Below are 12,926 nucleotides of genomic sequence, written 5' to 3'. Positions count from 1 at the left end.
AAAATTCAGTAATTCACATGATCAGGTTGTTATCAGGTGCATATTTAACAGCCAGAAGCTCTTTGCTCAATACAGATTCCATACACTTTAGGGTCCACTGCTGAGATGGACAGAGCTGCCTGGGATGCCAACAAACAGCTTTTGCTGGTGTTAAGGAAAACTTGGTATCCAAACCCTGCAGGCTGCTTACAAAGAGTATCAGGTTCCTACTACCACTCAACAACAGCATTACCCTCCCTCAAGTCCATCCAGTCCCAAACTCCATCCAGCATACTCATGAACTGGGCCAGAGAGGCTTGCTGGCAAGCTCCCACTGCCCAGCCCTGAGGGTCCCAGCTGCAATCCTGCTGTGTAAGTGATCCAGACTGTGAAGACCAGACTGCTTCTGAACAGCAGCCCAGTTCCCAGATCGAGTTACGGCTGTGGCATCCCATTTCGAGTGGGGTCTTATGTGGGATATGCAGAAAATTATCATTAAAGCTGGTCCAACAGCAGAATTGGCAGAGCACTGCCATGCCACAAGGGAGCAGGTTTTTCTCTCTCTCACCAGGGCCATTTGCAGGACTGGGCAAAGGTTTAGGAAATGTTCCTGCTTCCCAAGCACAAGCACCCTCACAAGCTGTGGTGTTCCTGCAGAGCAGAGGTTGCCCAGCTCGCCGCAGAGCCCGGCACTCATATCACAGTGACCCCATGGTGAATGGGGAAGGGCACATTCCCATCTTATTTCCCATTGGGAAACTTGTTCGTCTGGGTATAACTGGTTACACCAATTCCTGGGAACTGGCTTTTCTTCTATGCAAATAGAATAGTTATTACTTCAAATAAGCAAAGTGTAAAAGGAAAGAAAAGGCTTATTCCTAGATAATTTATTAAAACCTTCAGCACTCAAGGTCAAGTTCCATACAATTACATTGTCTCCAGTTTCTGTACTTTCAAGACTTGCAGTGTTGGGTGGAGAAAACATCTATGCTAACAGGCTAGAGTATCTAAGGCCCTGAAGAAATGTTACCTAATTACACAATTACAGGAGGTACAGAAGGGTGTGAACTGTCCTTTGGCAGTGAAGATGCAGGACAAGATCCAGCAAACTTCATAGACTCAAGGAAGTGGAAAGCACAAGAAGCTTCACAAATTAATATTAACAATGGCAGCAACTCCCAAGGGGAAGTGAAACTGAGCCATGAAGTTCAGACCCAACTTTTCAGAGTGAAGGGAATGATTCAGATCTGAGGTTTCAATTCCCTAATTATGAAGTTGAGGCCAGCCATGAAATTCAAGTCAGGATGACACCACCCTTAGCCTAAAAGGCTTCTGGATTTAGGACCAGTGAGTATTTCCACTTTACAGGTTCAGGCACCCATCTTAACTGAGCTTCAGCTGACATTAATACACATCTGAAAAGTCTCTTACGGCAAAATCTGCATGATATGCAAGTGAGGAGGTCACCACGTACACAGTGAAATTCCAAAGCAAATCAACAATGAATTTCACACAGAGACTGGGTTGCATTGTTTGAGGTCAGTAGTGGCCCTATATCTGCCCTCTCCACCACCAACAGTAATCTCAGCAAAGCTAGTTAGGAGGCTACAAAATACTCTGGGGATAAAAGAAAAAAGAAAAAAGAAAAGCAAGCCAACCCAAAGCTTTAGAAAACAATTTAGAAAACAAATGCATACTTCAACATATAGCTTAGGGACTCCATTCTTATCTCATTCATACTCATAAGAGTCAAGTTGAAGACAATCAAGCTCAAGTGAATAAAATACAGGAAACAAAAGCATTTTTCTTTGTACCCATCCTAGTTTCAACTAAGCTATCCCATAACATAAGTAGATATTTAAAAGGCCTAGAGAAAGCCATCTAGCCAAAGAAAAGTTGCAAGATAAACCAAGATGCAAAATTTTATTGAAAATTAATGTCACACATCAATATAGCAACAGCCTTAGAAACACAAGAAAATGCTTTTGGTATTAAGCACAAGGACTACATGGTGTTTGAGGATTCATTTAAAATATATTGCTTTTTTTCTCATTTTCTTTTTGAAACAGATATAAGAATGTCATGCACAGTGATTTTCATTAAAATTGTACTTACTATGTCTCAAGAAAGATTAGAAGTAGAAGCATTAACATTTCTTTGATATCAATGCCAACGAACTGCATTTTAATATCAAGGTATAAGGACTTCAATTAAGAGGCTATTATACTTCTTGGAACCGTCTGATACAAAAGGCACTGAGTCACATTCTGCAACTGATTTTTCTCTCTTCAAGAGGCTATGTAATTATTTAGCAAATAACATTTGTAGTTATGCAAGCTCATATGAGGGCAATTGTCTCTCATGCTTCAAGGCATATACTGATCATCTCAAAAGGTCAGGAAGGAACTTCCTTCTTCTCCCATATATGAACTAAGTTCAGTTCACAGGTTACCTTGTATAACTCTACACTTTCCCAACTCACTGGATACCAGCCCTTCACCAGAGGTAGTTAACTGTTTGGGTAGACCAATTACCTGACTGAGTAGGTGAGTCCCAGAGTCCTCACTGACTAGAGAAGCGCACAGCCCTGTAAGCAACCTTAATGCAAATGGCATCAAAGGTTCATTAGCTACAAGAATAGCGCAGCTCAGGCTTAGAGCTTAAGATTTCACCCCATCCCCTATGCCTACAGTTTGCTGCCCCTGAAGACCCAGAGCCAGTCACGATGCAGAAACACAGAAGTAGAATCAAATCTGTCCAGGTCTGCGTCTGTCTTCCCTTACAGGAGTCACTGCAAGGTCACATCCTAAGTTCACATAAGGTCAACATGCCCATTGGCAATGTTTTTTAAAAGCAAGTTTTCCCACTGGGCTGCATAACACGGGGGTGTCACTGATGTAGTCTAGTAACAGCACACAAGTGACACAGATGATGCTCAGTTGCACTCATCTGCTTTGAAAGCCCATGAAGTAGGACACTAAAAAGCAGAGAGATGCCCTTGCTCCCCACATCCCAAAAAGCAAGGAACAGTGCATCTTTTTAACCACACCAGTGGTTTGTAGGCTTGGTAACTAACTGGAAGCATGGAAAGGAGGAGCTCCTGCAGGTAGACAGCACCTAAAGGGACAGGGGGTGGTGATAATAACTCCCCTTGGATTTCAGGTATGGGAATTTCCCAAGGCAGGCAGTGGATGCAATCTGCTCTCCAGGGAATGGAGCTGTAATACAGGGAGTGGATATACATCAACTAGTTGACACAGACTGATATGACCTGACTGATAAGGCCCATTTAGTCCACTTAGTTATTCCTTGAAAGGAAAAAGCTTACTTTCCTGAAGCCCCAGAGATGGTAAAGAAGCAATGAAAAGACAACCGGGAAAAAGTTTTCATTTTATCTGCAGAGGACAGACTACAAAGCAACTAAAATTGCTTTCAGCTCCAGGTATTTCATTTAAAAAAAAAAATAGCACCTTCTAAGCACCTTGTAGCTGGAGAGCAAATCAAGTCACCATTAAGATTAGTTTCACAATCATCATCCTCTTATAGCTGAAGTAGGACAAATTGGAAAGCCTTTACAGAGAACAACAGGATCCAAATAATTTACATTCTTGTTTACTGGAAGTCCGAGATGCTGTATTGCCCATCATGGTACAAGAGATTTCCTAGAGGTCAGACCAAATGATGAACTGGAGCCCAAACTGGAATTTCCCAGGGCAGGCTGTGGATGCCTTGTATCTTCTGGTGGGTTGCCTCCTCAAACTTGCTGGTGGACAGGCCCTGGAGCAGAGCTCTAGATACAGATTAGTGTTTCCCTATCACAGTGTTTTCATATTGCCATCCACAAGCAGACAAGACCAAGATCCAGGAATAAACCTTCATTGGAAGGACAGACAACAGTGCCAAGCATGATTGTACAACTGGGCTGCATTTAGAGTTCAGATCCCATCTCTCATAGGGAAAGGAATCACTGCCCTTCTTCTCCCATATAAAAAGGCACAGAACAATAGTTACCTGCTTTGTGATCTTAAAGAATTTCCTGGAATTTACAGGCAAGGTAAAGAGGCACTTGATTTTGATTATCTTTACACAAGGAATTATGGTAGAGCTGCAATTATATGAAATAGTCACTGCTGGGGTTTAATTAGTTATTATTTATATATTAATCATAATTTTGGGGGCTTTTTTCCATCAGCCCTCCTCCACACTCCTATGGTAGAACAAGTCTTGCTAAGACAATGAAGGAGATATCCAGAGATGGGATATGGCTCTCAAAGGAGATGTTAGTACAAGTCATCACCTGCTCAGATCACAGCTCTGCTGCCTGGAAGCAGATGATATGATGTTCAGAGATAAGAGTCTTCTCCCAGTGTATCAGGCTTTCTTTCATTAGTGGGTGGGCCAGGAGGCCCACTCTGCATTTGGGAGGCACCTTCTCTTCAGGCTGTGCTGACAAGTTTGTCAGTGCTGGGTATGCACCTGCCCCAAATAAATCCAGCACAGACAGCACTGCAGGGCACACAGGTCCCCACCAGTATTGATACAGCCTTCTGTGTTTCTCAGGAGCTGTTCATCACTGGCATTTGCAACTGAGCTCTGCTCCCCAGCCACTGCTGATCTGGTGAGACAGCACCCTCAGGAACTTCTTTACATTTCTGTTTCTTGCTGCTGTGAACATTGGAGGGTTCCTCAGAAGCAATGCCACTGCCTGAGAGTGTGGTTTGATGGACACTTTCTTACCAGCATTAGGGGCTGTTCTTCATGTAAAGATATCTGAGCACCTCTCAGAGGGAAGAGCCACAGCAGGCAAAATGCTCACTCCCAAATAGCTCCTCCCTCATTGCCAGTATTCACACCTGGTGCCGTGCTCAGCATCGACAGGTTAATTCCATGACACATTACTTGCCTGTTGATTGTTCCTCTGTTGTGATAGTCTGGGCTTGATACTTAGAAAAGAAATTTCCAAATGACTCAAAACCCTCCTTGTCAAGCCCCGTACAACTGGCTTTCAGAGATAAGAGTTTGACAGAAGCAGTGAGAATTTACAAGTCCTTGCTGAGAAACAGTCCTCTGTGCAGGAATTGCTAAACCCAGATGCACTTCAGGGACACAATTTGCAAAATCCTCTGGCTGCAGGATTAATGGACAAGGTGGACATGGCCTGAGGCCACTTGGCTGAGTCAAATGGCAACATATGCTGGCACTGCTTTCCTTTGAACTATGAGATTTGGAGAGAAAGGATAAAAGATAGCAGGGTTGATGAAAACACTATGGTGACATCTAATAACTGCTGAACATCTGTAAGGAAAGGGGCTAAACTGACCCCTTTTCACAGGTTGGGCAATGAGCAGTTTTGGACACTGCCCTTTACACCCTCAGTTGCAAAGAGACAGGGACATTGAGCATACGTGGATGTCATTACACTTCAACCTCATTCAACTTGTGCAGCTCAGTCCACCATTTGGATCGAGCCCACAGACTCAGAATTAAGTTCAGTAAAGCTGGATCAATGCCAGCAGGGCTGGTGCAAAGTCAAAGTCACCCAGTCCTCCTTACAATTTCGATGTATTTTAGATCAGACCCTTTTTAAGGTTGAAAATAAGGGGAAAAATTCATTATGCTAAATCAGTGGGAAAAAAAAGTGATTTCTTAGCAGTGCCAATTCATATAATTATTACCTCTCCCTGTCCAGCAGTACAAACACGTCAGCTGCTTGCACCATTAGTGCATGACCAGCATTAAACAGGCCAAATTGACTATCACAGACCATTTAAACACACATCCCCCGCTTCTGTCCCCCCAGTCCATGAACACGTTTTTTAACTTAAACAAGACAAAAGGCTTTTTAAAATTGAGACCTGCTCAGAGAAACCCTGCTGAGTTTCACAAATACAGAAGTAAGAAGAAAGAGTATCAACACATTACAAAAACAGGAAAAAAGTTACACCAAGACAGACAACATGGTTCCTGACCTCCCAATGCTATGGGCTACAGCTAAGAGGTCTGTAGAAGTGTCTGTTGTTTTTGCAAAGTTTGAGTCCCTTCAGAAGATTACTCTCACTATTCACTCTGCTGCTATCAGGCTGTGCATTTGCCCCACTGTTCCTAGTCCCACCAGTTGGGCAAAGTGACTCTGCCAGCTTGGTTTATGGATATACTGATGGGTTTGGGGGGCTGGAATGTTTTAGGATGGCATCAGTCTGTTTGGGAGGGTCTCTCCTTGAGTCCGTGAGTTCATTCCTGAAGCAGGCCGAAAGGAGACTGTAAAGAAGGAATCAGAGAAAAGAAAAAGATGAATGTACAGGACCCTTCACCAGCCACCAAGAGAGAAACAGTCACTTTCCACCTTCATGATCACAGTATGGGCTTTGAAGGAGGGGAAAAGCAGATGTCTTAGCACCTACAGTGAGGGTATGTGACAGGGAGATTTAGGAAGTTGGAAAGCCACAGGCACAAGCGAATGCTTGGCAAGGAAGGGAAAACAACTAGTTGATGTGGAAATCCGATTGTGTGTCCTAGTCTCATGGATACAAATAATGCCCCGATAATGTTCCCACTGACAAAAGAGGAACAAAAGCATTCAACCAAAGGGGAAAAGAAGTAGCAGCTTCCATTGAGTCCACATCTAACTACAAATCACTTCAAAACCAGAGGCTGGTGCTAGGGAGAGAGGATGGTGCCTATTGCCCATATGGATTACAGCTCAACTACCCCCCTGGGGCCATGAGCTGATGCAGAGGGCACTGTATCTTTGGAGCCCACAAAGCACTTTTACTTGGCTATTTTCATCTTGGCAATTCTCTAGTTAGAACACTATCCAAGTGCCTGGAGTTCACATGCAAACACAGCACTACAAAATCAAAACAAAACATGCAAAAATCCATTATTAGGTTTCACTCCAAAAATGAGATTAACCAGGTGGAGGTATGAGAACACCTTCCCCACCAGCCCCCTCCCCGAGAGAGCAAGCACTGGGATCTTTGCAGCTCCCAGCTCAGGTGGAGCACTCCAGGCACTGGATAACGAAGCTCTGTCACACCTCACTTATGAGGTTAATTCCTTCTCATTTCCATAATGAGCTGTGCTGCTCACTAAGGCAGCCAGTGGGCTGGTAGCTGCAGCCCTGTTGATATGAAAGAAATGTTTGCTGGGATACAAGATCCCACTTGGACATAAGAGCCCTCTTCTCAGTAGCCATTGGAAGACTTTGTGAAAACTCTTCAATCACAGGAGTTTGACTCAGTGATCCTTATGGACCTTATGGGTCCCTTCCAACTTGAGACATTCTATGATTCTATGCTGCAGTAAATGGAAATACAGACTGTTCTGAAAACAGTGCTCAGAGTGGAACCCAGCACAGGAAATTTTGCTGAATATGGAAAAGTGTTTTCCAGCAAAACCCTTAAAGACTGTGCAGGTAACTCCCTGGGAATATTGATGGTAAATGTATTTCACATCAGGGTATCAAAGAAACATTCTCTCTCCAACAAAGCACTCTCTCCAATCGCAGCAGCGATTATCTGGCAAATCTGTGTTTTACACAAATGGTGGCAGAGCATGAAAAGGACATCTTCTCAATAAGTATGTGTGCTGTGGTTCAAACATGGCCCCCAGGATTAGACAGTGAAAAAGGAAGAATAGAAACTGCAGGAAAAACAGCCCAGCAACTTCCCATCGATGATCATGAAGGTATTTGGCATAACAGTAAATAAGAGAAAACCATGCACAAAGGAGCAAGCAGAGAGAGGAGACGAGACAGAGAAACATTGTGGTCCAGCACAATGTGGAACATCGCAGTATTTTGGTCATCCTGTGGGATACGTGATTTCTGACTGTCACCAGATTTGCCCTTTTTATTCCAGAACATTCCAGTTACATCTGCTGGCCTGTCAAATGCAATACTGGTCTGTATGTGTATGAGAGCAATTATACAGTTGTTTTCCAAAATGACAGATTTATAAATTTAAAACTACCTTTCACCATTATAACCTCACGCTTGCTTTTCCTACTTGTCAAAAAAGATGACGCTTTCCATGTTGTAGGAATGAAAGGGACAACTCTTCCCACACACCTCGATAGCTTCTCTATGTTAATCACTGCCTTGAAAAATAAACTGAAAAAAAAAAAAAAATCAAGCAATTCCTCCATCAAGGCTTGACTGTAGAGCAGTCAAGGCAACTTGCAAACATTCCAGTCCCACAGAGCCCTGCTGGGACCTACAGCTTCCAACACACTCAAACTTGGTCATAGCATATGCACTTTCCTAGCTTCCACTTTTCACACAGGCATTGAACTAAGGTGAACCAAGCCTGAATTTTGGAAGTACATCCCTACTTACAAAATGAAAGGCCAGAACAGACTCATCAAGGAGTCTCCGCGCTGCTGAGTTTGGCCAGCCTGACAAAGAAGCAGTGGCAAGACATCTCCCAGCAACCTGCTCACTTGCTAGGCTGCTCTTATCCAAACCATTCCCTACAAAGTGTCTGTTCTCCCCGTTTTCACATCAAGACCTGAAGCTCCTTTACGATTCTTTTTTGGGGTGTAATTGCATCGAGTCTTTTCAGCCTAAAAATCCCTTTGCCCTGAACAAATTCCTTCAGATATTAAGCCATACCCTGGATCATTGAGGAAAAAGCATCAAAACCCAATTGCACCTAAGAAACTATTGCCTGAATATGCATTTCAGCACAGAAGACTCAGCTTGATGGCAGGCTATTGGCAGAGACAACTGTAGCAGCTCTGGACAAGCACTGAAAGTTATTTTTCTCCCCACTCCTGGCATCCTTAAAAGCTCTTAATCTTTCTCCCTTTTATCTGAGCACACTCAGCAACTGAGAAAAATGAGTTTATAATGGGACAAGTGCCAGGAGACACGCTGAAAGATATCTCATTAAATTAAATGACTGGACTTCTACATGCTGGTCTTAAAGGTAACACAAATACCAACCTCCATTGCCAGGAACCCATCCTCCTGATATAGGAAGAATGAAAACAGTAATTATGGCAAAGCCAACTGTCAGCACCAAGCGAAAGCTGTCATCTGCTGCTGTCCATTTCAGCTTACAAAACCATTTCTCAGATGCAATGGCTGTGGTTCAGGTGGAGCTTTGAAAACGAGCAGCAGAACACACAAAGGCCGCAATGCCTAGAAGCTAGTAAATACAAGCTATAGTATATACAAACAGTGTAGATGACTGATAAAAGTAAGTAATAATAATGAGATTTTTAAGTGCCCCCCCCCAAAAAAAAAAGCAGTCCAGAGGCCCTGGATGCTCCAGCCATTTTGGCACAAGGCTTTTTTCACACCTCCGCGAGACTCCAGCTGACACTAAAAACACACAGGCCGAAATGCGAACAACACACGGAGATCTGGCTGAAAGCTGCGGTATTGCAGAAGTCCTGAGACAAGGCCAAGGCACCGAAATAAATCCCTACAGGCTCAAGTGGGACTTATGTGGTGCCTTGGCCTCGTGCTAACCTCTGCAGGGGAATGAGTTATACCCACAGCCTCTTGATGTGAGAGCTCTCCGGCAGGAACGCGTGAGTTCCAAAGCACTACCGCTGACAGCCACCTACAGTCTGGGCAGCTATTTTGTGTCACCTGAGACAGTAGGTGAAGCAATGCCCGAGACTTCCCAGCAGTGTTGTTCATGAAGTCATTCTCTGACCTGGCCTCTGTAACTGCAAAGCTCTGGGAACTGAGAGGAATATGGAAACCAGACACTTATTTGGCCCTTATTCTCCCTGACCTCTTGGCACTTACACCACCCAAAGCAACGCCAGTGCAGCCCCGTCAGCTGAGTTCAGAAAGGGCCTACACCTGCCCAGATGGGAAATTTCTCATGAGCAACATGGAGAGTCAGTTGACAAAGTATAGTTTTTGACAACACTTTAAAAGTGCACGTGTAGAGCCTTTCTTTGAAGTGCCCACAGGTCACAAAGGAAATCTTACATGTTTCAACCTCATTCTCGACTTTCAGCTTCCTGTTTTTTAGCCAAGCAACCTAAAGTACTGTTGTCCCACTGAGACATCAGCCCTCCAACACACCAGAGATGCATAGCAGTGGGGTCCAAGCACTCAGCTGAGCCAGTGCTCACAGTCCCAGCTCTACACACTGTGGCAAGATGCTCAGTGGAGATGCTGGATGTGGATCAGTGGATGCTTCCCTGGAGAAGAAAGGGAGATGGCTCCATGTTTGTTGCCATTCCCCTGGAGCAGACGAGAGAGCAGCGCACCCAGTCTGTGCTCCCCAGCTGGGGCAGGCACATGCAGCAGGTTTCTCACCCCAGGCTGTCAATGGCTCTGCCTCTCAGTGCTGCCCCTCGGGCTCTGGTTGGAAGTCAGAAACAAGGAACTAAGTCTGTCCTCTTTCACCCTGTGAGGCCAAAAGGTGAAATGTGTGGGACAAGAGACTAAAGAGGGACCTTTCAAGCAGTCAGGACATGTGCTTGGGGAAGGAGGACTGCTTTGCCCCATCCTTGGCCCTCATTTGAGCACCATATCCCTATGAACAGCTGTGCAGAAGCCTTCTGTGTCTCTCTCCTCTCTCCCCCTCCTCACTGTCCCCACTGCAAACACTCTCCTACTCACTGCTTCTGGAGCAAGTGCTGGTGCTGCTGTTGCTGCTGCTGCCGGTAGGTCTCAATCGTGTGCTGGGGAAGGTACTGCATCAGCTCCAGGGACTCTTTGATCTTTAGCAGCATTTCATACGTCTCCCGTCCCCTCACCTGCATCATGGGAAAAGGAAAGGTGGTGGGGGAAGAAAAGCTTTAAAGGACTGCATCTGTACTCCTTAATGACAGCCCTTGGGATATTCTCATATGTCTCACACAAGCCACTCTTAGTTATGAGCTAAAGGGATTTTTAATATTTTTTAATTTGTAATATGTACTTAAAATAGGTAGCTCTTGGGATTAAAAAAACCCAGAAACTATTCTTCCACATCCCAGCCCCATCATCAGTTCTCTATGAAGTCTAGCTGAGCCTCAAGTCACCAAGAAAGATATTAAACATAGGGCAAATGCAAAGATAGAGAGAACTCACTGGCAAGTATAAGAGCTCATCATCTGGAGAACGTCTCTTTTTGATAGATGTCATCTGTATGCCATGAGTTCCTTGTCGAAATGCTGGAAGAGAAAACCCAAAATCATCCCATTAAGAAAAAAAAAAAAAATGAGGAGGGGAAGGAGGGTATGACGAAGAAGGCAAAAAGAGATACAAAAGAGACACGGAGTGCATGGCCAGCTCAGATCTGTAGTGTTCTGAAAGGATCTCAGCCTGAGCCAGTCCAGAATTGTGCTTGCAAGCTCTCCTGGATCCATAAGGCAGATGTTGGCTGACCATACCATTTGGAGAAACACATCAGCCAAAGAGTGCTGGATATATGACAAAACCCCAGCAAGCCATGTTTAGAACCTTCCTGTAAAGGCTGTGAGTTTTGGTATTACAGTGCTCACAAGCTGTTGGTGAATCACTGATCCACAAAGGCAAGATAACAGACAGGGAACATTCAATATTCACTGAGAAAAGGAAGCCATACTCCAATATGCCTTAAAACGTGCTGCCTTGCTGTTCAGCCTTGTGCCATCACTGAGTGTACATGGGAAACCAAAGCTGGATTTCCACGTCCTGCATGTCCGACAAGTACTTTGCACTCTTTAGAGCACAGAGAGAGGCTGCTCGCCCAAGCACCTCTGATGCACAGCAGGGTTTATGTGCAGCCTTAATCTAGACCCCTGTGGCTGGAAGGCATGCCACAGCACAAGCCTCTGGCTGGATGAAGCAGAAAATAACAGCACAGCCCCAAACAAGAAGTAAAGGTTCAAAAAGCTGTTTGAGTTCTAGGCATGTAATTGGAAGGTGGCAAATAAACAGCCCCGCAGCCACCACCGGCAGTGCTGTAAGAGAGCCCACAAACCCAGCTTGTCAAACACTGTATTGCAAACACCAGCTCCTTTTTTAGGCTGATTCACCCCGGGAGAACAGACATTTGATGTCCTCCTGCCCCCAAGCCCATGCACGGCACCAACCCTGTCCCTGCAGCACAAGCACTGGGGACGCACCGCACCCAGTGACAGCACAATTTGCAACCCGCCCAGCTCTGCCAGCTACTTACGGCGCTTCGTACCATCACCATTCTTTGTGCTGTCAGAGACTTGCTGCTTGCGGATGCTGTCCTCGTCTGCTTTGCGGTCTCTGCCTGGGCAAGCGCAAATACGGGCTTCGAAACACCGGCGGCCCAAGACTTGCCCGCTGGGAAGAGAGGTGAGAAGAAACATCAGTTGGCATCTTGGATGCAGGCCAGCAGCACCCCCCAGCCTCATACCAGACTATGCAGATAGACCCAAACCTCCCATTTCCCAGTCAGGATTTCCGAGGAGCTGGGCAACTCCCACCTGCAAAAAGCTAAAAAAAATATCCCCCAGCCCCTTGAATCAAACTGTTCCTAAGGATATGGAATGTTGCCCTGAGTGGAAGAGGAGCCAGAAGGCCACCTTTCCAGCAAAGGTTTACACACAGGATACACTACTTACTCTCTTGTTTCCAGGGTCACAATGATAAGGATTGGGCGACGGTTCATCCCTCCAACGCAGCTACTGTTACACATGAAGTTGTACAAGACTGTGGTGAACTCAGTACCAACCTGGATGAGACAAAGGGGATGAGCACAAGAGATGGCGGATGGAAAGCTCTGCTTTTTCCAAGCTGTCCTCTTTTATTTCCCAAGCTGCAATCGGACTAGCATGAAAAAGGCCCCCACTACAAGGCTTCCTTAAAGGAAATGAAGAACTCCTGCCCTCAAGGGATAAAGAGGGTGTTTAATAGCTCATTTCTGACAAAGAGGAAGAGAAGGGATTCATTGTAATGAGGATGGGGAAAGCACAAGATCCCAACTCCTCTGACTAGGGTTACAATCCCCACCCTTTCGTGTGCCAGGACACCACCACCC

The 12,926-nt window shown here is 45.1% G+C and overlaps 1 protein-coding gene across 2 annotated transcripts in view; it reads right to left on the bottom strand.

Annotated features, from left to right (window-relative positions):
* TP63 (tumor protein p63) overlaps positions 1-12,926 on the bottom strand; it is a 103,556-nt gene that overhangs the window by 6,907 nt on the left and 83,723 nt on the right. The window contains exons 7-11 of one of the 2 annotated variants that reach the window (XM_032698177.1): positions 12,511-12,620; positions 12,093-12,229; positions 11,021-11,103; positions 10,568-10,704; positions 5,347-6,237 (exon numbers count right to left, since the gene is read on the bottom strand). In XM_032698177.1, coding sequence (XP_032554068.1) covers positions 6,123-6,237; positions 10,568-10,704; positions 11,021-11,103; positions 12,093-12,229; positions 12,511-12,620 — 582 coding nt within the window. In that variant the 3' untranslated portion in view covers positions 5,347-6,122. Of the gene's footprint in view, positions 1-5,346; positions 6,238-10,567; positions 10,705-11,020; positions 11,104-12,092; positions 12,230-12,510; positions 12,621-12,926 lie in introns of those variants that run through there. The other variant, XM_032698176.1, reaches the window with a different exon arrangement.

The sequence above is a fragment of the Chiroxiphia lanceolata genome, chromosome 10 (genome assembly GCF_009829145.1).
Source record: "Chiroxiphia lanceolata isolate bChiLan1 chromosome 10, bChiLan1.pri, whole genome shotgun sequence".
Taxonomy (NCBI): Eukaryota; Metazoa; Chordata; class Aves; order Passeriformes; family Pipridae; genus Chiroxiphia; species Chiroxiphia lanceolata.
This window is presented reverse-complemented; position numbering and strand designations above follow the sequence as displayed.